This window comes from Juglans regia, chromosome 4, assembly GCF_001411555.2.
Source record: "Juglans regia cultivar Chandler chromosome 4, Walnut 2.0, whole genome shotgun sequence".
Taxonomy (NCBI): domain Eukaryota; kingdom Viridiplantae; phylum Streptophyta; class Magnoliopsida; order Fagales; family Juglandaceae; genus Juglans; species Juglans regia.
Window position 1 is genome coordinate 24477258 of NC_049904.1, and position 26330 is coordinate 24503587.

The 26330-nt window shown below is 37.8% G+C and overlaps 1 protein-coding gene across 1 annotated transcript; it reads left to right on the top strand.

The window, feature by feature from the left end:
- Positions 1–2150: 2150 nt before the first annotated feature.
- On the top strand, positions 2151–18806 carry LOC108990243. The gene is made up of 7 exons (XM_018964137.2): positions 2151–2276; positions 6535–6784; positions 12635–12758; positions 13445–13770; positions 13880–15584; positions 17256–17509; positions 18397–18806. The coding sequence occupies exons 1-7, from the start codon at positions 2221–2223 to the stop codon at positions 18466–18468; spliced, it is 2787 nt and encodes a 928-aa protein (XP_018819682.1). The 5' UTR covers positions 2151–2220; the 3' UTR covers positions 18469–18806.
- Positions 18807–26330: the final 7524 nt, after the last annotated feature.

Here is a 26330-nt window from a genome sequence, read left to right on the forward strand (position 1 = left end):
GAAGAGAAAGGAGGAGGAAAAAAAATGAACTTAGGGTTTTAACCCTCGTGGCCAAAAAGAAAAATGCTTGACACAAAGGCTAACCATAGCACTCGGTGAGGCGGTGGCTTTCATTCGGCAACATCGAGGGCGGCAACATCAGTTGCAGAAAGGGAGAGAGGGCACGGGGTGGGGTGCGGGGCAGAGGAGAAAGGAGAGAGAAGAGAAAAGAAGAGAAAGAAGGAGAAAAAAAAAAGAACTTAGGGTTTTAACACTCTGTGGCCAAAACAAAAAACAGAAGAAAAATGATCTAACACAAGGGCATAAAACAAAGAAAAATGGATGAAATATATGGATGAACAAAAGTTAATGTTCATAGCCGATAACCACTTATATAATAGAATAGATATTATATTATTTGTTATGAACCTTTCATTTTCTTACCATTATTTATCTCTATATATCTATATTAATTAGAGTAATGCTACTCATAATTCTTTCATTATTTTATGATGTGATATTAAATAATTAAAAAATTATTCGTTATAGTTCACTTGTTTATCAATAATTTGATACCACATCAAGAGATGCTAAGAAAATAATGGTTAAAATAATGGTGAATAATAATATGTCTCTATTTTTTTTTTAAATCAACATCATAACATTTCATTCATGAATAACATGTCTCTATTAATTATTCTATATCTTGCTATTAAAATACAAATAATTTTTTTTTTCAAATAAACCTATTTTCAAATATTAAATAAAGCAATTGTGTTAATTGTAAAAACATACTTGGGTTTTATGTTTTTACAATTCAAGACCACAATTTTTAGATTTTGTAAAATTAATACATTAAGGCTATGTTTGGGTAATGTAGATCTCACTATTTATTACTATTTAATATTTTATCATTATTTTTTATTACTATTTAATATTTTCTCATTATTCTCCATTACTTATTTATTATTATGTACAGATTATAAATTACCTCAATACTCAAATATATCTTAAAACTTTCGTTAATTTGCCATTAAAAAATTAACGGCAAAATTGATACATTCTATCAGTATGTTTGGTGTTTGCCTTCAAATGACAAACGTGAATATTAAAACCACTTGAAAACTAACACGTGAATATCAGTTGATTTTCTAATGAAAATTGATGGACCTATAATTTTTTAAAAAATAAAAAATAAAGAGTGGTGCTACACTCACCGTTGGGAGCTACCGTTAGTTATAGAGATTTATTTTATTTTATTTTTTTTGTCTTTTCATACATGTATTTTTTAACACTTTTAAATATTTTTTAAAAAAATAAAAAATATTATAATATTATTAAAAAATATTTTCTTAATCACTAAGTAAAAAAAAAATTAAAAAAGCAAAGTAGTAGAGTTGAGCGGTAAAATGGAGAGGGAAGAGTAGTATTATCCAAAATTAAAAATTAAATTAAAAATTAAATTTTTTAATATTATTATCATTTTAGAATTTGTTAAATTTTTTATTATTTTACGTGTGAATTTAAAAAAATTATAATGATAAGATAATATGAGACGAAACATTTTTTGTATCTAAATGAGACCTTAAGCTTTGGGGATTGTTTTTTTCAAGTATATTTTAGTGCTCGTTTAGATAGTGAGAATGATAAAATGATTTTAGATTAGTTGAATAAAATATTATTAGAATATTATTTTTTAATATTATTATTATTTTGTGACTTTAAAAAATTGAATTGTTTATTATATTTTGTGTGAAAATTTAAGAAAGTTATAATGATGAGATAAACTGAGAATGATGAGATGAACTGAAATGATTTCTGTATCCAAAAGAGTCCTTAAAGAATAATGCTACTTATCATCTATTTTCTCATTACCTTCTCGGTATCTCATGATTTGAATTAGATGATTGTAGATTATTTATTATATTTTACTTGTGAACTTATTATTTAATGTCACATCATAAGATGATGATAAGAAAAATGTTGATAAATAATTTTTTTTTCTTTTTTAAATCATTTTAAATATATAAACAAAAATTCATAAATTTATTTAAAAATATTTCTTTAATAACTAAAAAAAAAAAAACCCGATGGTAGACTTTCTCGGTGGCTATCCTCGGTGAAATAACATTTGCCTTTAAGCTACGCGGACGAATATTGTCGGTATAAATAGCACTTCCCTCCTCTTTCTTTCTCGTATTTCATCGCTTCGAAATTTGGGGCAAAGAGTCAGAGACACGAATGCGAGAGGAGGTTATCAGCTCCGGAGGGACCATTCACCCAGCTTCTGCTGCCAGGTACCGTTATCTCTCCCTCTCTCAATCACAAGCTTGATCTTCAATTCTTGTTTTTGTCTTTGATTTTCTTTATTCTTTTAAGTCTGTGAATTGAATGAAAGTAGGGTTTCGAATTAACTCGGCGAGTCTTGAATGTGATTTTGTGGAGTTCACGTTAAGGTTTCAGTTTATTCGTGTCCGGGATTGGGAGCTCTAAGCCCTGTTTGGTTGCCGGGAAAGCGGAGGAAAGGAAGTGGGAGGTGAATTCGATGTCCGGCACTAGAGCTGTACATGTGATTAGTAAAATGAGAAACTCGATTGAGCTTATCAAATAGGTTTTCAAAGGCTCACCAGTTTGTCTGTAAACATAAGTTGTACTTGTGGTCTAACTGAACTTGGGTGTCCAAAACAGTGGGTAATGTAGCACTAAAATTTGTGAAATTCGTATTGGCACTTCCCATTTGCTTTCTGACCTGTACGGGTTTTGTATTTATTAATTTTCTTGCATTCCCAATTTGAATTTTGATAAAGCAATTTTATTAAATTGCAAACCCAAGTACATAGGAAGTATGCAAGAAAATCACTCAGTATACTCTACCTGTTTGATGGGGGAAGTTGAATATAAGATTTTTTGGTGCCCCTCTAAGAAAGGAAAGTTCACAGTCTGCTCCTTCTGCCAAGCCATGACAACACATAATACAAATGTATACCCATGGAAGAGTATTTGGAAGACAAAGGCACCCTTAAAAAGCAACGTTCTTTGTATGGACAGCTTCCTTGGAGAAGATCCTCACTCTAGACAACTTGAGGAAATGTTGAATCATTGTCATGTGTAAAAAGAGTGGAGAATCTATCGACTATCTTTTACTTCATTGTGTGATTGCCATGACATCGCGGAATGAAGTCTTTTTTCGCATGGGGTTAGCTTGGGTGATGCCAAGAAGGGTAATTGACCTCCTAGCTTCTTGTAGAGGCATTTGGGGCAGCTTTAAGATTGTAGCAATATGGAAGATGGTTCCAACATGTTTATGGTGGTGTATTTAGAGGGTGAGGAATGAGGAATTTTTGAGGATCAAGAGCGGTCAATGAATGAGCTTATAAGTTTCTTTTTCAATATTTTACTCCATTGGTCAATTATAATTGATTTTCATGACATGAATTTTCATAAATTCCTTGTATCACTAAACTAGCGCGCTTAGGCATTGCTTTTGTATGTCCTGTATACTTGGGCTCTTGCCTTTTCCTATGATCAAAAAATTTTGTTTACCTATCAAAAAATGAAGGAAAACACAGAGACATGAATTACTGATAGAGAAGCAAGAGTTGTTGTTAGCTTTCATCCTAGCAATATAGGGGGTGTTAACCATAGGAGCTTTTAGTTATGGCACCATCCTCACTTATTCTTCATAGTTTCGAGTGATGCATTCCTTTCATGCACACCACACACCCTCAAGTGGGTCTGGGGTGGCTATGACCACCCCCTTTGATCTACTGTGCATTTTTTTATAAAAAAAATTAAAGTTTCTATTTTTTATTAGTTTTTTCTTATTTTATTTTCATTTTAATCCTTCTTTTTAATTTGAAATATTTTAGATCTTTTTCTGTTGACATGTGGCACGTTTTTATTGGTGATGACGTGGATTCCTTTAGTGGGTCTGATGGATTTATAAAGGAAGGATTAATTTTGTTTTAATAGGTAATTAGGTAATCAAGAAGTGTTATTCATAGGAAAAGAAGTCATAGCTCAAGTACGTGGTATGTATACATGAGAAGTACTTAACTAGAGTTTACAACTGAAAATAGAAAATCATGGACATGTGGCCCATTAAAATCATTGACCCCCGCCCTTGAGAACAAGGTTTTAAAAAGAAAACTTTAAGCTCATATCCTCTTCGCGATTCTTGAAGCCTCTACCAAATGCACCGACACATACATATAGGGGCCATCTTCCAGATTGGTGCCACTTGAGGATTGCCTTGGAGGCCTCTCCAGCTTGCTAGAAAATCCACGGGTAAATAAGAAGCCGACGTCAGCAACAACCATGTATAGAGCAACAAACAAAGGAAAGGGGCTGGGGAGGCAGGAAATCTCATATGCAGAAGCGGTTAGGAGCGGCGCTGGGAATCAGCCGACTGTATTGGGTGGTTTAGGCTGTATTGGGGTCAACGTGACGGTGGGGCTTTCTACGTTGGAGGAGGCTGCACAACAAGTGGTTTCAACGATGGAAGAGGACTGTCCACTGGCGAGACACAGAACGATGTGTCGGCCCTCTCTGGGTCACATACTGCCACCACAGCTGTGAAAGTGCCGTCCTTGGTGCCGATGGAGAAGATATCTCAGATCCCTACAGAGGAGACGACGAAAGGTTTGTCGGGAGGGCTAGAGCACGACGGGAAGCTACAGAAACTCCAGTCGGCGACCTCTGGGTAGTCATCTGACCTACACGCCATGCAAGAAGGCATATCGGCGTTGGAAAGTGGTCTGGTTGCTGAGAAATCCCATTCTATCGAGAAGCAGTTAACTTTGTGGAGGAATGCGTCGGTGAATTTTCGGTAGCATGCTCTTTCTCGAATGTGGATGATGGTTTGGTTGGGGGTTTGTAGGTGTTTATGGGCCCAAAGATGACAGCAATAGAAAACTTCTCTGGGATGAGATTGTTGGCCTGTGCAATTGGTCGGATATTCCGTGGTGTATCTGGGGTGATTTCAACGTCACTTGATTTTCGAGTGAGCGGTCGGGGGTTTCTAGCACGGGTTTAGCAATGGCTGATTTCTCAGCTCTTTTATTTGAGTTAGACTTGGTGGATCTTCCTTTAGCATGGGGAGACTTCACTTGGTCAAACGGAAGGGCCTGGTCGAGGTTGGATAGGTTCATTGTTTCTCCTTCCTGGGAGGCCCACTTCCCCAATTTATGCCAAAAAAGGTTCCCTCAGTTTTGCTCTAATCATTTTTCCCTTTTGCTAGATTGTGGGGGTCTTCATGAGGGACAGAGATACTTTAAGTTCAAGAACATGTGGTTGAAGGTGGATGGGTTCTTAGACAAAGTTAGCTCGTGGTGGGTCTCATATCAGCTCACGGGCACTCCTAGTCTTGTTTTAGCTGGGAAGCTTAAAGTTTTGAAGAATGATCTAAGAAAATGGAATTTGGAAATCTTTGGGAACATCAATGACCGGCGGGACAAACTCTTTATGGAGCTGTAGCAACTTGATGAAAAAGAGGCGGAAAGGGCTCTATCGGCTGATGATAGGGCAAGAAAAATGACTGTAGTTGATGAGCTGGAAAAAACCACTCATGGAGGAGATCTCATGGAGGCAAAAATCATGGGCCCTTTGGTTGAAGGAAGGGGATAGGAGTACAAAGTTTTTCCATCGAGTTGCAAACTCTCATCGAAGAAACAATGCCATAGAGGTCCTTCATGCGGAGGGCAGGGTTTTATTGGGTAGAGATGATATTAAGGATCATAGTGTCCACTTTTATGATAAGCTTTTGACAGAGCAGTACCTTTGGAGGCCTAAGGTAGACGGTCTAGTTTTTTATTCTATTGACCACACAAGCGCGACTTGGTTGGAGAGTCCTTTCGAAGAAGGCAAGGTGCTTGGTGTGCTAAAAGGTATGGACAAAGATAAAGCACTAGGTCCAGATGGCTTTCCAATGGCTTTTTTTCATGCTTGTTGGGACATTGTCAAGGAAGATCTAATGACAAAAGACAAAAAAAAACAAAAACAAAAACAAAAAAACAAAAAAAAAAAAAACAAAAACAAAAACAAAAGACAAATAAAAGAGCAAATAATGGGATCTTAAAAACATAGGGAGAATGATGGAACATAGTTAAAAGTTACAAGAATTTAACATGAAAGAAATTCCATCAGATTAAAAAATTATAGAAATGCCATTCAGATTTGGAATTAAATAAATGCCATCTTGATTAAAAAATTTATGAAAATGCCATTTAGGTTCAAAAATTTTTTGAAACTGTCGCTATTGGAATTTCCCTCAACCTTGATATTGGGATGGAAGTTGTTTAAAAGCTGAGAATATGTGCAAACAATGAAGGGAAAAAAGAAAGAAAGGAGTATAGGTTAGTGTTGATCTGCCGTATGCAGAGCTCTTTAATTATTAACTTGATCCCTCACCCCTGTTTTTAACCAAGTACTATGATATTTTTCTGATGTGATGTCTTGGTAGATGCCAGAGTCTATATCTCACACAACTGATTTTGTGCACTATTTTTTGTACACTATTTTTTGTGAACAAGCTTAATGCTTTATGCGTTTTATCAGTTCTGCTGGGGCATCCTCACCTGCTGTTCCTACCAATGTTGGCAGTATAGATGGGTCCAATCATGGACATGGCTCCAAAGCAGCTTCTTTGTCCTGTGTTGGTTCACAACCACCACGGACTTCCTTGAGCACAAGTGCTGGTGGTTCAGCTTTTGGATCATCTAGACCTTCATGTAGACCATGGGAAAGAGGGGATTTACTAAGGCGTTTGGCTACTTTCAAGCCCTCGAATTGGTTGCGGAAGCCTAAGGTTTGAAACTGGACTGGTGGATTAAGATATATAGAAGTCCGATGTTAGAGCAGTGTAGAATAGAAAAATATCACTTTTTATTGATACATTATCAACTGATCACTGTTTTTTTATATTCTAAAACTGAGTTTCTCTAGAATTTAGATTGCTTTTCAGTTGTTATAAGGATTGACCTGTCATTTAATTAACTTAATAGATTTCCAGACACACTGATGATATAAATTATTTTGTTTGTCTATATAAAATGCTTTTGCTTGCTGCATGGGTTCAAGGTTTAATTGGATAAAAGACATGTGTTTACATGGTCTCCAGAGTTCCTTATCATAAAAAAAAAAAAAACACTTTTGGTTGTGGTATTTCATGTGCAAAATGTGCTAAAAATTATGTCAGTAGTACAACTTATTGGATTTTTTCATTACTGAGCATGGAGATATTGTTTCGAAGAAAAATGCCAAACATTAGAGATTATTTTCCTTTTAAATAAGGTATAAGGGGATTACCTGTATGTGTACTGCATTTGTATTTATCATTGTATCTTTAGTATATATTCTTTTTTCAGTGTGTTACTCGTGTGTGCATCAGGAATGTCCAACAAAAATGCTATTAAGACATATTGCTTATATTTCAAGGATAAACATATCTTTCTTGGTGACTCCTAAATATAATTTCTATTGCCCAAAGATGCTACATTGTTGATAAGACTAATTACTGAGTACTTGTAGGTTTCTTGGAAATCAGTTCAAGTTCTGGTCAAGTATGGCACTCTGTCAAATACACACCTAGGTGTGAATCTTCCTTTGTCATTTCCCATCCCAGAAAAGATCAAGAGAATTTATTCAGGAGTCAAAAGAAAGAAAGGAGAATATTGAATATGAAAAAGGAATCATTAATTCTGAAATTAAATAATCTAATAAATTGGCATGTGTCAATCAATAAATATTACAAATACTTTCTCTTCACCCTTTATGTGGTCAGACTTCATATCCACTTGTCTTCCACAAGGTTTGCATCACATTGATATAACAAATCTTCCTTAGAAATACTAGTGGGCTCTGATACCAAATCTATAAAATATCTTTAGCACTAGACAATATTTCTTCCTTTTTTGTGTGATGATGTATGTGGAACCTCACCAAGGCCGGGCCCTTGACCCATCTCTAGGGAGTAAACGAAAAATACACGATCCCACTGTGTATTAGGTGATTTAGGGGAGTTGATTATGCGAAATCGAATTTAGGATGTTTGAGTCTACAGATCATCCCCTGTCCGCCCTTTAACCATCATGCTGCAATTTGATGGGTAGTACCAGATCAGATTCTTGAGAGACTTTTGCTGGTGTCTTCGATCTTTAACACTTTTCTGAAGAAATTGTCTCTTCCTTTACCTTCGACTTTATCCCTTCGGGAGAGTAGCGCTAACTAGGGTAGAGAGCAAATATGATATTGAAGTAACTCTGCCTTGGTTGTTAAAGAGAAAAGCTTAGGTAAGAAGTTGCTATAGAGTCCGTGAAGACTAAAGAGTTTGTAGTAAGGTGGCTTTGTGTATTTTTCTCTCCGTACATTTTCTCTCGACAATGGAAAACAAACACTTGTTCTCTCTGTTGAGTTTGGGTGGTCTGTGATTGCGTTATACGATGGTGTTTGGGGGTGTGGTGTGCTTAGGATGGGTTTCTCGAAGGGCATTGTGATAGAAACCAAACTGTTTGAGGTGGTAAGGAATGGACGCCATGTAACATTGATTGATAAAGGATGGAAAGTTGTAAAAGAGATGAGTTTGGGGTTAGCAACAGTTTGTTGGTTCTCTAAAGCTTTGGAGGAGAATTTGAAGGTTGGGAGGAAGGAGTTCTACATTGCTCACCGAGAAGGGGATAGAGGTTATATAGCTTAGCGTTGTTCCAACTTCAAAGGCATCTTCATGGCCTTAGTGGAGTATGGTGGGGGAGGTCGTTCGGAGCTTTATCTTCATTCCAGTTGATAAGGACGGAATGGGTTGGAGGAAACTAGCAGATGTGTTGAAGGAAGCTGGAAGAGAAGGTGGCTCTCTGGGGTTGCCTCCACCAACGACGACGATGCACACGTTGAATCCTCGATCGTACAGGGAGGTACTTCAAGGTCAGAAGGAGATGCCTCGAGACTAGAAGTGCACAGAGAGGGTAGGCATACCAAGGTCAGGGGGCACCACTCTTTCGGTAGGTGATCAGAGCCAGCAGGGGGTGGTAGGGACGTGGTGGGTCTGAAAGAGGAAACTCTACTTCAGGCTTTGGCTGAAATGGAGGATCGATTGGGTGCTTTAATTGATGAAGCAAATTGGTTAAAATGGTGCGTTAAGGAGAAGGGGACTCTGCAGTCAGGCTTGGGCCTGGGTTGTGGTCGAGATTTATGGGCTCAAGACATGGGCTCAAGGCTCATGGACCTGGGCCGGCACAGAGGGCCCAATGGTTTTAGCGCTTCTGGTTAGCTGAAGGGGAAGGAAAGGGCTCTGGGCCCAAGTGTTGGGCCTAATCCCATGGGGCGACCTTCAATCCTTTCACAGATAGGCCCGGTCTGGAGGAAGAGAGTGCAGGGGGGAGCTGACTCTTCAACGACTGGATCCGAGCCACCGTCGCTGGCAGAGGTTCAGGCGACCCCACAAAAGGTTGCCGATCTACAGTCTGAGGCTACGCCGGTGGCAACAACATTAATAGAATACGACGACAAGGTTTCTTGCAGTCGCGAGGTTCTCAATGATTCTAAGGTGGTTGTTGGCGCATCCACAACGTCGGAACCTGCACAGAATCAAGCGACGGTGTTTGCCGGTGCATCCACGATGACAACTCATGTGCATAGTATCCTCGCTGCCTCTTGCACTGTAAAGTATCCTCGCTACCTATGAAATATTTGAATCTCCTGTTGGGGGCGACTTTTAAGGCTAGAGCCATTTGGGATGGGGTCGTGGAGAAAATAGAGAAACTATTTGGGCTCACACTACTTAAGAGTACTCTAACGAATCTTCCCATCTATTTTTTTTATCTTTGTTCCCTTTGCCTGCAGGGGTGGCGAACACGATTGAGAAACTATTTCGGGCCTTCTTATGGGGGGGAGTGGGGGAGGAAAAGCATTTCATCTTGTTCATTGGAATAAAGTTTGTTCCTCAATTTCGAATGGGGGACTGTGAGTGTGCCACTTGAGGACCTTTAATAAAGCCTTATTGGGGAAATGGTTGTGGAGGTATCACTCAAAGGGGGAGTCATCGTGGAAGGAAATTATTGATTGTAGACACGGAAGTGATTGGAGGGGTTGGTGCTCCAATGTAGTTTTGGGGGGGGGGGGGGGCTTATGGAAATTTACTAGGAAGGGGTGGTCGAATTTTGTAAGCCGTACCAGGTTCGTGGTTGGAGAGGGTACCAAAATTAGGTTCTGGCATGATGTTTTGTGTGGAGATCATGCTCTTAACACAGTTTTTCCAACTCTCTATCGTATTGCAGCAAACAGGGATGCTACTATGGCATATTTGCGGGTATCTTCTCATGGCCCTCCATAGTGGAATGTCCTCTTCAATCGGGATATTCATGATTGGGAATTACCCACTGTTTCAGATTTTTTCAACTTGATATACTTTACGGGAAATACCACGGCACAGGGGGATAAGATGCAGTGGAGGGTTAATGGCAACAAGAAATGTACAGTCAGAGCGTATTACAAAATATTGATATCACAGGCTAATGCACATTTCCCTTGGAAGTCTATTTGGAGGTCTCGTGTGCCTTAAAGTGGCCTTCTTTGTACGGACTACTGCTCTTGGGAAGATATTGACAATGGACAACTTGAGAAAGAGGGGTTGCGTTGTGATGGATTGGAGCTATTTGTGTAACAAGAATGGAGAATCAGTGAAGCACTTACTATTGCATTGTGAGGTGACAAAGGTGTTGTGGGATGAAATCTTTAGAAGAATAATCGATGTCGCATGGGTTATGCCTTTGAAGGTGGTGGATTTATTGACCTGTTGGAAGGAGATTCAAGGCTGTCCTCAAGTGGCATCAGTGTGGAAGATAATTTCGTTGTGCATCATGTGGTGTATTTGGTTGGAAAGAAACGAGCAGTGTTTTGAAGATAGAGAGCGTACAATGGTAGAGCTGCATAATTTTTTTGTACACACTTTAATGCTTTGGTTTTCAGCCATTGTACTTAATGGAAACAATGTGCATGACTTCTTGTCTTTAATCTCTGGATCTTATAATGTATTTAGGTATTCTTCTGTATACTTCCTGTGTACATGGGCTATGCCTATTTTATTCGTATCAATAAATTTACACTTACAAAAAAAAAAGAAGTTGCTATAGAAGCAATAGCTGGCTGGTGGAACTCCTTTTTATAGTAATTTCCACCAGCTTGAGGTTTTCTAAAGCAACTCTTTTTTTCTTTATACTTGTAAAAAAAAGAATGACGGGGGAAGCTTTAGAATCTTCTATTGAACCTTCAGGGTTATCTATAAAGGATACCCTTGGGAAATGAGGTTGCACTGTAGATGGGAGTTCTATAACAAGCCAAGGGAAGCACAAGCCACATATGGGGCTATATTCCAAAATAAGTAGTCAAGATTACAATTGAAGTCCCTTGAATTCATTATAAAGGGCTTGAACTTCTCCCTTGCAAGCAACATGAGATCCCATTCACCACTGACCTTCCTATACTCACTCAGTACAAGATATCCAATCTCTCCCTTTAAATCCCGATATTTTCACTTGGTCATTCCATTATAGGTGGCATGGGTCAAGTACCACACTTCTGGTTGGAGTTGGCTCTTACATCACTTGTAACAATCAAAGGAAGGCCCAATTCAGCTCTGACATCATTTGTAACAATCAAAGGAAGTCTCAATTCACATTTGGGCCCATACTCCAAAAAGACTAGTCAATAATACAATTGGAGCCCGTTCAACTTATTATAAAGGGCTTGAACTTCTCCCACCCAAGCAATGTGATATATCACTCACCACTTACCTTCCTATTCTTACTCACTGTGGGGTATCGTGGGTTTTAAGTCTTCTAGGGCTCCTAAAACTTCTAACATATCTAATCCTTAATCTGGCATATTTCCTACAACTTTTTTGGCTTGTCGAAAGTCCTAGGTAGGCTAAACTCCCTTCCAAGCCTTATAGTCTTCAAATTTCTTTTAACAAATAGCACCAAACTCATTCAAATCAGTTTTGCAGCTTAAAAAAGTTCAGACACCCACACATGTAAGAAACATACCAAAAGACTAATCAATATTACAGTTATAGTCCCTTGGAATGAGTATAAAGGGTAAGAAGAACTTCCTCTAACATAATGTGGGATACCATTCACCACCTTCCTACACTTAGTCGTGGGTATTACAATCTCCCCTTGCTAAATCCTTGACATCCTTGTCAGGCTATTCCATCATAGGTGGCACAATTCAAGTCTCACAATTTGGTTAAAATTGTCAGCACACCATTTATAATGACCAAAAAAAAGCTCAAGCCACATTTGAGCCTATACTTTAAAGGACTAGTCAATATTATAATTTGAGCCATTTGGAGTCATTATAAGAGGTAAGAACTTCTCCCTTCCAAGCTATGGGATCCTATTCCATTCACCCCTTCCTATAAATGGCAAGAACTTCTCCCTTTATACGAGCTTGTATCTTTTTTTATTGGTATACATTCACATCTTTAAGTAGAGATATTATAACTCAATTTCTGTTATGCCTTAACGTGAGTCACTGTAGCTTCTAAGTTGGTGGTTTACACATGCAAAAGATATCATTGCCGCACCAAAAATCTTCTTTGCTTGGAGATATAGATTCAAGATCACTTGGAGGTATTCTCACTTTTTTTCCTGATTTGTTTCAGGTTATCAGTTCATTGTCTTGTGCTCAGAGAGGTTGGATAAACGTCGATGTTGATAAAATAGAATGTGAATCATGTGGTGCATATTTGAGTTTTGCATTGATACCATCTTGGACCCCATCTGAAGGTTAGCTAATCAAGTCTAACTGTTTTTGTTTCTTTTATCTAATACTCTGAAATTACTACGCAATGTGGTGTGGGGGTATTATCAAACATTTGTTTTTGGGAAAAAAAAAAAAAAAAGGAAAAACAACTCTATGGTGAATTTTGGAATGATTGAACCTTAGTGCAGCTTGCTAGATAGGAGGAAGGAAGTTATATGAAGGGAGAACAAGTAAGATAAAGGAGTGGGGAGATAAGATTAGTTGTAACTCGCCAAGATTTAGGGAGTAGACCTTCATTCATACTGAAACTTGCATTCTCTATTGAGTTGTGATTTCTCCGTAGTAGCTAACTTATACCACCAAGTTGAATACACACCTATTATAGGTTTGTCTTTTAAGTAAGAAATCTTCATTAAAAAATCCAGAAGGTGCAACCCAAGTACACAGAAAGTATACAAGGGAGAAGACCTATCTAGAAGTGAAAAAAGTCAGATTCAAGAAAAGAATATACACCTTTTATGGTTTATCTCACGAATGACTTGACATTGCCTTATTTTCAGCTTACATTTTTGCTAATCTTAGTTGAAGTTATTTTCTCCTTGTTTACACCATTTTTATTTGGTGTTTCAGTAACATTTGAATGAGATGGTCCTTGCTAATATTGATATTATTTTTCCTTTATTTATTTATTTTTGTTTCATGTTTTAAGTTCAAAATGCTGCTGAAGCCTTTGCCAAACAGCTGGATGCTGTGCACAATGTCAGTTGTCCTTGGAGGGGAAATAGCTGCCCAGATAGCTTGGTGCAGTTTCCTCCAACTCCTCAGTCTGCCCTAATTGGGGGATATAAGGATAGATGTGATGGACTTGTGCAGTTTCAATATCTTCCCATTGTGGCTGCATCAGCAATTGAGAAAATGCAGGTTTCTCACGGCCCACAGGTTGAATGCTTTTTGTTTGGGGAAGTAGATATTAAACCGGAAAGTATCCCAGAACATGAAAGCTCTCAAGATGGGGCATTTTGTTTATATTCTCGTGTAAGATATATTAACATACCTTTTGGTGGCTGATAATGCCCTACTGATCATTACTTTTTCCATTTATCTGTATGCTTGTGTATTTCTATTTGTCTCTCTGCTTTCGCAGGCCCAGAAACTTATAAGCCTCTGTGGGTGGGAACCAATTTGGGTTTTAAATGTTCAAGACTGCGAAGAGCATTCTGCTCAATCAGCTAGGAATGGATGTTCTGTTGGCCCTAACCAGGCCAAGGGCCATCTATCACAAGATCCTGGAACGGTCAAGAAACCACTGACTGCTGTAGATAAAAAAGACACTGGGAAGAGTAAAGTGTTGGTTACGGATTCTAGATGCGAGTCCAGGTTACCTTTGCTAGATTGTTGCTTATGTGGTGCTACAGTTAGGATATCAGATTTCGTTACAGTTCCTCGACCTGCACGTTTCACTCCCAACAACGTTGAAATTCCTGATGCAAGCAAAAAAATGGGATTAACACGTGGAGTTAGTGCAGCCAGTGGAATTAATGGTTGGGTTGCTGCTGATGATACAGAAAGAGAACATACTGGAGACCGTGATGAAGTTGCAACGACAAATGATGGAAAATTGCTGCCAAATACAGATGTTGATCTTAATCTCACAATGGCAGGTGGTTTACCTTTTACTCAGTTTGACAGGACAACAATGTTGGAAAATATTCATGATGCAGATATGGGTAGGGACCTAATAATTGGGCAGCCCTCAGGCAGTGAGGTTGGTGACCATGCAGCTTCATATGAATCAAGGGGTCCCAGCTCTCGCAAACGAAGCTTGGAGAAAGGGGGAAGCTCCTGTTATAGGCCACACTTAAGGCTGCAGCAGGCTGATAGTGTTGAGGGCACAGTCATTGATCGTGATGGTGATGAAGTCACAGATGGGGGACAATATTCAGCTGGGCCTTCAAAGCGTGCTCGTGAATCTGACATATTTGATACATACTGTTCATCATATAATAGAGATACATCTGGTGCTGGTCCTAGCCATTCAATGGGTTTCGAAATATACACTGATGGCAACAGAGTTGCTTTGTTTCAGGAAGGAGGTGACCAAGTTATAAGGATCCAATCGGCTAGGGATTCGACGCGTGCATCATCAGTCATTGCTATGGATACTGGTTTCCACAGTGTGAATGATGACTCCATGGAAAGTGTTGAAAATCATCCTGCAGATGTTGACGATATTCATTTCCCCTCTTCTAGTATATATGGCAATTTGGACATGAATGATACATCCGAATTGGACTATAGTAACCAAGCTCAGCAGAGCATTGGCTTCCGGCCAGCTGTTGCTGTCCCTGGAGAAATGGGTGTCAGTAGTACAAATGATGGGGAAGAACTTTTCAATGCAGAGACCGTGACTGTTCAAGCGAGGGATGGGTTTAGTTTTGGAATTAGTGGAGGAAGTGTTGGGATGTGTGCTAGTCACGAGGCTGAAATTCATGGGGCTGACGCATCTGTTCATAGAGCTGATAGTGTAGTTGGTGATGTGGAACCTAGAGCAGAAGATGCTGAAAATCAGGGCCAAACGGGTGAATCTGCTACAGATCCTGGACTTATGGATGAGATTGTCCCAGATGAAATTAACAGGGAAGATCCCCATGGTGATAGCCAGGAAATATTACCTCGATCCATTGGAAGGGAAGATAGCAGCTCAAAAGTTGATGGTTCTGCAAAAACCGAATCGGTTGAAAGTGGTGAAAAGATAAGTCGAAGTGACAAGTTGGTACCAGAGAACAATGCCCACCCTTCTCTTTCTTGCAATGCTAATAAAACAACAAAGAAAGAGGTTACAAATGCTGGTAAATCTTCTTTAATAAACAATTGCTTGGACCTAGAGTCAGGTTATGCATTGCTAATGGCGTCGTTAAATTGTATGACTATTGATTTCTTAGCAAATTATGCCCTGCAGCTTTTCAGATTCTTAGTCTTCACTTTCTTAATCTGATTTGATTGTTTAAATGAAAGTTGGCCTAATATTTCGATTTTTTTTATTTGTTTTCATTTTTTGAACGAAAGCTTTATATTTTACTTATAAAAAAAAAAAAATTTCTGTGCTGCAATCGTGATAGTTGGATGTAGCTTAGCTGAGGAAAAAAACTTTTGGGACTGTGTAGAAAGACCCAAGAAGGAGACATTAAAATTTGGATATGAAGGCAATTGTGTTGGTTTTATTTTGCTCATTGGGCACTTGAGGCTATTTAGCTTTACCTACATGTAGTGGGTTACTCCATTACTATTTTTCTATAATGTTGGAGTATTTTCGTATGAAACATCAGTGATTGTTTTACCTAGATTTTTTCTTTTTAATTGATAAGTTACACATGCATGGACTGTGCTTTGACCTCTCATTCTCATCCTTCACCTCGTTTTTACTAGAGGAGGTAGTGCCATTTGAGCTTAAGGTTGGCAAGATAGGCGAGTCCTTGTAAAAACAAAATAGGCGACCCTTATTTTCTAATTATACAGGGTAAAATTGGAACAATGACTCTCCAAATATATGTATGGTATCCATAGATGCCATACCTACATGCGCGCTTGTGTGTACAAATGCAAGGTAGAGCTCTTAACTCCCAAAAGCAAAATCTCAAATAATACTGATTATGTCCTTAACCCAATGTGCATAATGAGTTCCTGGTTTCAATTTTTCATTTAGGCGTTCCATCTTGTATTCTTCTTGTGTATTTAGGCTATGCCTTTTGCATTTTTTTATAAAATCTTAGATTACTTGTCAAACCAGAAATTTAAAAAAGAGAGAAAAAGTCTGACGAGGCACATCGAGTGTTTCAAGTGACATCTAACAAGCATTTCTTTTCTTTCCTTTTCCTTTGCTGCTGCTGCTGCTGCTGATTCATTTTCTTTTGGGAAAAGGCTGAAAAGCAGTTAATTCCTCATGTGCATACAACTTAATTGTCTTGATGTTTTTTTGCTCAGTTATTTATCATGGTTTGAAATAATTCTTGCATTGTTGTTGACTTTCATTTACATCAGCCTACCTCTGCACTCAATATGAACCATGATCTAAACTGTCGAGTTCAGTGCCAATTGATCTAACACTCAAAACAATCGTGCCTGCATCACCATCTTGATTCTTTTGTATGCTATAAAAACAATTAGCAATGTGTCTTCTTGTGCATAGAATACAAACACATCCCAGATAATTTCGGACTCTACCACATTCCCTATTTTGTTCTGTGCTGGGTTGTTAGTGGTACACTGTTTGAAGTGTAATATCCTAACTCAGAAATCAAAACGGCTATTGAGCTTTCTGTATAACCTGGTTCATTGTCATCCAAACCGCCATTACCTATTTACAATTTTATGCAGGGTTTTTTTCATGATAATTTCATGCATTCCCCTTGGGTTACTTCCACTTGGAATTCTTATGCCATGTCTTATAATATTTTAAATTTTATAATATTTCACTTATTTGTGTTATTCTTACTTTTTTTATTGTCGATGTAATTTTTCAGGGCCTCCAAAAGGGATAAGCAACTATGAGGAAGCTATGGAATTCGATCCAATTGCCCATCACAACCAGTTCTGCCCCTGGGTGAATGGAAATGTTGCAACTGCTGGTTGTAATAGTTGTGGTTCCAGCACTGGTGCTGATGCTATTGCGCTTTGTGGGTGGCAGTTGACACTAGATGCACTGGACGCTTTGCGATCATTTGGCAATATTGCAATTCAAATGGTACAGTCTGAGTCAGCAGCCTCTTTGTATAAGGTTCGTCTTGAGTTTTTACCCCTTCCAATGGATTTAAGTTTGTTTTTCTCAATTTTCTTAAGCAACATGCGCAATGTTCTTTTTTCTGTTTCTTTTTCATTGTTATGAGTTGTTTATTTCTTCAATTTTCTTGTATTTACTCGCTTGTCTTTTAAGTTTCGTCAATGCTATGTTTTGGACTTTAATAACTTTGACAGCCAGTCCAAGGTGGAGATGTTAGTCACAGATTCTATTTTTATTGAAGCGAATTTGTTTATCACTGCTTGTTATTATAGCCTGACCACGAGTACTTATATAAAAAAAAAAAATAGCCTAGCCACGAGTCAACCGGAGTGTGGAAATTTTTATCTGAGATGTAGTCTACTTCATGTAGTAGCATTTATGAAAGAGTAATGTTAGAAACTATACAGCTTCTCCACTACTATCCCACTGTTCACATTGCACTAATTCATGGCCTTTGGATCCTACAATCTTGAACAATGGTTGTTAATCTAAGGGTTAATAAAACCTGTCATGTCATCTAGGATGGTGGTGTAGTATCTAGCGTGTTCCTTTTTATAAATAGGAAAGGCATCACATTAGTCACTACTCTGACAGAATCAGATATAGATAAGCTTTATTCAGGTGTTTTGGAAGGTTGAGCTCTTTGTCCTCTTTGCATGGAGTGCGTCTCTTGCAAAGAGCAGTTCACTCAACTCAATATTCTATGCTGCTGGAAACTTCTTGCCAAGAACCTGTGCATCTCTTGGGATTAGTTGGGATGCTGTTCTCGGAAATCCGGTGCCAATAAAAAAACATATTCTATGCTGCTGGCTCCCCTACAATATTATATATAGTTCAATTCTTGGTGTCATAGCTTATGCATTGATTTGAATTTGCTCTTGTAGGATGATCACCACAATCGTGATCGAAAGCTCCTTCGACACCACTCAATAAGCAGAAGCCATGGGCGACATTGAGATTCAATCCGAAGAGTGATGACCATTTCAAAAAGCAGCATACCAGTTTGACTTTACGAAGTGAGCTCCCATGGGTTCCTTTAGTCGGATATTTCTCAAGTAATCTTCATCCCATTAGTTTGGTGTTGCTGTTTTTCAAGAAAAAACTGATGATTCTTACATGTTTCTAATTATGAGTGAACCAATGGTTCTGAACCTGCAATCCTATTCCCCTTGTGCTACTGTACTCGTTTTACTAATTTTGATCAAATTTTAGTCTTGTGGAACATGAACCCGATGCCAGATGAAGGTATAATTTATAAATAATTAATTGATTTTCCCGTTCCCCCTTCTCTTCCTGACTTTGCATTCAAAGGACCTCTTCTGTATCCTTCCGACCCTACTTGTGTTGATCGGTACCAATAAATAAATAGGAAGGATATATCATATCCCCTTCTATCGTGTTCCCATAAATTGAGAGAAATTTGTGTAGTTTATCTCTCTATCTTTTACAAGGAAACAAGAACTAAATAAATTATACTTTTATCGCTTCTAGGTAATAGCTTCCCAAGCGGGGCTAGATGTAATGGTATTCTTCACTGACCACGGTAGAAAATAAGGAAAGAACATAATGGAACAAGAAACAACCAAGAACAAGAACTTAAGAAAGATCAAGAATTGAATAAAGAAGCCACAATACTTCACTTATTGCTCAGAGATTTTTGAGGAATCTCTAATCTCCAAAATACAATCAAACTTCAAGAATTCATAACTCCTTCTCCTTTGAGGCTCAGGCTTTCATATTCATCTAAGACAATAAATGACGACGTTATAATCTTTATACACTATATTATGCCCTTCATCAAACGCACCGTCCACTTAATTACAAAACACCGTTTTACCTCCCTTATTTATACAAACTCATCAACATGATCAACATTCCTACATAAAACTTCATAGCAACCTTGCAACTACACAACCATACTTCACCTTACAATCCCTTTTCCTTAAAGGTCCTTGACCTCAAGGTCCCTGTCATGTCCCCTCCATTCAAAGGACCTTGCCCACAAGGTGTGGGTAAAGATCCTTTAACTTCAACAATTCTCATGAGCTGTCGTCAAGAGGTGCTTCCACCCACTTGACTAAAACTTCTGTAGCAGCTTAGTTCCCAACTTTTTTTCATTCTTCTCTGCAAGATAGACTTGGGTTCAGGTTGAATCTGACCTTGAGAATCCACAAGAGGCAAAGTAGACAGTGGTATGATTTACTGGCCCAATATCTGTGTCAAACAAGATACATGAAAAACTAGGTGTATCTTTGAAGGAGAAGGTAAATTCAATTTATAAGCCACAGATCCAATTCTTTCAATCACTTGAAAATGACCATAAAACCTCGGAGTAAGTTTTAAGTTGTGGCTCATGGCCACTGACTTCTGTCTATAAGGCTGAAGCCTAAAAAAGACCCAATCACCAACTTAGCTTCTATCAGTCCTTCTCCTATATGCATAAAACTTCATTCTCTATTGTGCTGCAATCAAATTCTGCCTTAACAACTGCATCAACTGCTCGCTTGATCTTAATTGTTGGCCTACTACTGCATTTGCAGTGGTACCTGAAATGTAGGCCAACAACTTAGGAGGTAAATACCCATAAAGGGCCTCAAAAGGGTGAAACCTTTAATGAAGAATGGTAATTGGTGTTATAACACCACTCAAACATAGGCAGCCAAGTACTCCACTCCTTAGGTTTGTCATTGGCAAAGCAACTCAAGTAACCTTCCAGAGATTTGTTTAACACTTCAGTTTGCCCATTAGATTGTGGGTGATAGGCAGAACTAAAGTTAAGTGAAGTTGGAAAATATCTTTCCAAAATGAGCTTGTGAATATAGGATCCGTATTCGAGACAATGGATTTGGGCATCCCATACAACTTGAAAACACTAGAAAAAAAAAATGTTTGAGACACTATGTTTGCTGTAAAAGGATGAGCAAGAGGAAAGAAATGGGCAAATTTAGTGAACCTATCAATTACTATGAAAATAATAAAAAATCCATTTGATTGAGACAGTCCCTCAATAAAGTCCATGGATATGTCAAGCCATGGAGAGTTTGGAACTGGTAAAGGCTCCAAAAGACTAGCTGGAAGCAAGGTTTCATGTTTACTAGTTTGAGAAACATCACACTCTTGAACAAACCTCCTGATGTCCTTCCTCATGCCTTCCCAAAAAAAAAATCTAGCTTGGCTCTTTGGATAGTCTTGTGATACCCCACATGACCAACTTGTGGACTGCAGTGGATATGGTAAAGTACTTTTGTTTTAAAAGGTGACTGAAGAACCACCACCATCTTTCATTTCCTTAAAAGAAATCCTTGTTGAATGTTGTAATGCTTTGGCCCCTTTAAACCTTGCTGGAGTTTAGAATAAAAGTCACTGATGAAAGAGGAGAATTGGTAAGACTGGTTTAGTTCTTCAATCCAAATAGGAGTTGGAAAAGTAATCAAGATTACAATTGTCATCTCCTCTTCAGACTTTCTTGAAAGTGCATCTGCAACTTTATTGTCCTTACCTCTCTTGTAATCAATAGATAAATCATAACCAATCAACTTTGATAACCATTTATGTTGAGTCTCAGTCCCCACTCTTTGCTCCAACAAATACTTCGATGCTTGCTGATATGTTTTAACTTTAAAAGCTTGCCCCAACAGATAAGACCTCCATTTATGTATAGCTGAAACAAGAGCCAAAAGCTATTTCTCATACGTGGACAAAAGAGCTTTGCCTTTCCTTGCTATAAAAAGCAATAGGTTGGCCCTCCTACATAAGCATAGTCCCTAGGCCCAAACCAGAAGCATCACATTCAATTGTGAAACTTTTGGTGAAATCTGATAACCTTAAGACAGGAGGTTCATTCACAATCTTCTTCAATCTTAGAAAAGCTGTTGTTGCTTCATCACTCCACACAAATGAATTTTTCCTCAACAATGTTGTCAATAGAGCTACTATATCACCATAATTTCTTATAAACTTTCTATAATAACATGTTATGCCCAAGAAGCCTCTTAAAGCTTTTAAAGAAGTTGGAACTAGCCACTCCAACATGGATGCAATTTTGGATTGATCAGCCCTCACACTCGAACCTGATATCACATGGCCTAAGTAATTGATCTCCTTAAGTCCAAACTTGCACTTGGACATTTTAGCATACAAAGTATTCTTCTTCAGCACCTCCAACACAGATTTGAGATGATGTACATGTTCACCCAAGATTCTGCTATAAACCAAGATATCGTAAAAAAAAAAAAAAAAAATACAAGCACAAACCTTCTTAAAAAAGGCTTGAATATATCATTCATCAGGCCTTGGAAAGTAGCAGGTGTATTAGTAAGGCCAAATAACATTACTAAGAACTCATAGTGGCCCTCATGAGTTCTAAAAGTTGTTTTCTCAATACCATATTCCTTAACTCTGATATGGTGGTACCCAGATTTCAAATCCAGCTTTGAAAAGACTTCAGCTCCAAACAGCTCGTCAAGTAACTCATCAATGACAGGTATAGGTAACTTGTCTTTGATGGTTCATTGATTTAAGGCACAGTAATCAACACATCCTCCAATATCCTTTAGAATTTTTGACTAAAAGTACTAGAGATGAGAAAGGACTTTGGCTTGGTCTCACCACACCAGCTATGGAGTGGTCCCCTCCTTCAAGGGAATTTGATGATGCAAAGTCTTTTTAGGAGATAACCCAACAGGTTCACCAAAAACTTCCTTGAACTCATCAATAATTGTTGTTATCTCTTAATTCTGGTCTACAAGTTGTTCATGACTTCTAGCTAATATCTACAAAAACCAACCATTTTGTCTAACCAAAGAGGACTTCAAGCAACTATCCCCATTATGGATTCTCAATTCATTTGGTTTTAGACCCTTCAAAATTAATCTAGAGTTCCCAACACAAAACTCATAACCATGTTAGTAAAATCTCAATTAATAGGCCCCAATGTTCTGAGCCATTCACACCTAGTACCATATCACATCCCCCAAATCTCAAAACATGGAAAGGCACATCAAACTTAGAACCTTAAATCTTCACCACTTATTGACAAGAGCCCTCACTCATCACCACATCCTCATTTGCAACCTTCACCTATAAAGTAGAATCCCTTTGAATCCTCAGCCTTGCAGATTACACAACTAGTGGATCCAAGAAGTTATGAATTTATGAGTACTTTCTGAATCAACTAGAGTTTCGATACAAACCCTAATTCTTCCTAGCAACCTCATGGCATTGTTGCTAGAATAGCCTGAGATAGCATGGATAGAAATCTCCAAGTTCTCTTCATCAACAACATTGCTTTTCTTCCCAACACTAATCCCTTTAGATTCATCATCACTTTCAAAAACTGCTATCACAGAATGTTCCCCTTGTAACAAGTATACTTTAGGACTTTTACAAACATGGGCTGAATTCCACTTTTCATCACAGTAATAACACAGTCCTTTCTTCCTCTTCTCATCCATTTGGGAGGAAAAACCTTTTTAATAGGTGTAGTACTCTTTTGCACTTTGGCAGCATCCTCTCCCATATCAAAACTACTCTTAGAGCCATACATTGCACTACCTCTCCAAGATTTGCTCGAGACCATTAAGTATTCTTCTTGGATTTTAGCAAGGCCAAAGGCAACATTTAAATTCATAGGACTGAGCATTCGACATTTGAACAAGCAATCGAATCTCATCCTTAAGGCCACTCATAAAGCAACTCAACTTGTATTTTTTAGACAGCCCCTCAGCCTATTTGACAAGGCTTCAAATTGTGTCTTGTAATTGCCACAGAAGACACTTGCTTTAAACGAGTTAAACCCTCCATAGGGTCATCATAGGCTGTAAGACCAAATCTCACCTAAAGGGCCTTCACAAAAGAATCACAATTTGTAAAAATACCACACAAGGGCTTCACCTTCCATGTGATATGAGGCCATCAAGAGCCTCTAATTCATTGAAGTCTGATGAAACTCAAAGTACTAGGTGTTTTTAAAAATCCACCCAGCAGGATTAGACCCATCAAAGTGTGGAAAGTCTAATCTAACCCCTTTTAGTAATGACCCCTTTCATCATGATACATACTTCTCCCATACACCCCCCTCATCAAGATTTTCATCCCTACCCCCAATAGAAGGAGTACGAGCAAAATTTACTTGTTGACATTCAGCCAAAGAATGTAACATGTTAGTAAGTTGGTCTAACCTACCTGTAATGCCATTGATAGCATGATGGTGTTCTTCCAACTACTTCACAATGCCCTCTTGCTGCCTCAAGGTGCCTTCTTGCTGCTCCAAAGTTGCTGCAAGTGTGTTCTCCGCCATGAGAGGATCGTCCTCTCTGATATCAATTTTAATGGTATTCCTCACTTTCCACGATAGAAAATAAGGAAAGAACTTAATGGAATAAGAACTGAAGGAAACAATCAAGAACAAGAACTTAAGAAAGATTAAGAACTGAAGAAAGAAGCCACAACACTTCTCTTATTGCTTAGAGATTTTCGAGGAATCTCTAACCTCCAAAACACAATCAAACTTCAAGAATTAAGAACTCATTCTCCTTTAAGGTTCGAGCTTTTATACTCATCTAATACAGGACAAGAAACGACGACGTTATACTATACTTCACACACTACATTACACCCTTCATCAAACGTATCGTTCCACTTAACTACAAAACGCACCGTTTACACTTCCCTACCGTTAATTCTATTACAACCTATAAAACGCATAAAACTTATCTCAATGCACTGTTTTACCTCCCCTATTTATACAAACTCATTAACACGGTCAACATTTCTGCATAAAACTTCACATCAACCCTGCAACTACACAGCCAGACTTCACCTTACACTAGACTTCAAAACGTTTCCATTGTAGTCCATGTTAGCATCAAAACTTCGATAGTTTTCCAATATTTTCCGTCTAGTATGTGAAATTTGTTTGATGTGTGTGTGTGTATATATGTATAAATATATGAAAAATTTTACTCATCATTCCTACACCATACACTTGCTTTTATTTTTTTTCTCAACATGTGTGTGGTGTAGGGGCGTTGAGTAGAGTTTTTACTATATGAAATATATTCGACTTACATAAGTCAAGATATTAGCAATAGATTTTTAATTTTGTATTTTTACTTATGATCCTAATGGGATGTTTGAGGATAATGTTTCAGGATTACAAAAAAATCCTAAAAGGTTACCATGCTTGGATGAACTTAAGGGGATAATCCCCATCTCAACCCTTTTTTGAAGGGAATGTAAATAGATGGAATCTACATTTCCACCTTTTTTGAAATGTTTTTTATTTATTTATAAAAGGACAAAAATTACCATTTTAAGTTTTTGGTAATTATATAAATAAATTTATTTATATAATTAAATAAATAACCTTGCCCTTAGTGAATTTGACAAAAAATAGATTGAAGGAGTTAATTGTAAACAATTGTAAATCTAAGCAGTTAATTGCAAGATCGTGAAAAATATAAGGATATTTTGAGGAGCAAATAATTTCTACATGATTTTTGAAAAACAACCAAAAGCAAGAATTTCATAATACCGAGAATCTCATCATATTCCCAATCATTTGCAAACATGAGTTTAGTTACATTCTTAAGAATCTTTATTTCCAGACATTACATTCCTAAAAATGTAGATATTGAAGGAAATGTTAGATTTCTTGAACTAAATGCCAAGTAAGTTTAGAGTTTGATAAGTAGAACAGTGAGAAAGAAATTTAGAAATAGGACTAAACCATCGTTTGGAGAATTTAAATTGTATGAAACGGCTAAACATTATCCAAATGATAATTGTTAGTTTGAGTTCTATTAGGACTATAAAAAGATATTATAAAAATAATTTCACAAAGTAATACGTTAAATTTACTTTATTATAAATATAGTTTTACAATTTATTGCACTATATAAGAAAAGAATATGCACTTATATGTAGAAGTTGCTCACCCATGTTGGTGCAGATACGTAGACAAACTTACAATACATGATATATATTACAAAGTTCGATATTTCTAGATTACATCTTTACGTCTCTACCACATCTAGTAGTACACGGTGATTATCATTTAGGTTTATCTTGATTGATGTGTTCAACTTTATCTAGAGGTTTCTTTGAATTATGACTCTTATCTTCAATACGCTCCCGCAATCCCAACGATAAGGCATGCACGTTGAGATTGTCACATAGCAATGAAAAATGAGTGTGAGACAATGGCTTGGTTAGGACATCGGACAGTCGATCACGATTGGAGATGAATTGAATTGAACTTGCAGCTATTTTGATGCAACTTTGTCTCAAACGAAATGATAGTCGAGATCGATCATGTGCTTCGTTTGTGAATGAAAAGCTAGGCTCGCAGTGAGGTAAGTGGCCCCAATGTTGTTACAGTAAAGGGTGGGAGTTGTTTGTAGAGTTATGACAAGTTCTTAGAGAATATGTATAAGCCATGTGAGCTCAGTCGTTGCATTTGCTAGTGCTCTATATTTGCCCCCATACTTGAGCGGAAGATAGTGAGTTGTTTTCTTAAACTTCATGAGATGGAGTTTTCATTGAGGAAGACACAATATGCACTAATAGATATTCTATGATTTGGACAACCAACTTAGTCCGTGTCGGAGTAGGCAATAAGTTTTAGAGGTGAGTTGTCGCAAAAAAGTAGACCAGAATAAGGGGTGCCCTTTAGATATCGTAGGATTCATTTTACAGTAGCCCAATGAGTTGTGTAGGGGTTTTGCATGTATTGACCAACTATATTTATAACAAATGAAAGGTCTAGTCTGGTCATGGCAAGGTATTGCAGTGAGCCCACAGTGCAGCGATATTAACT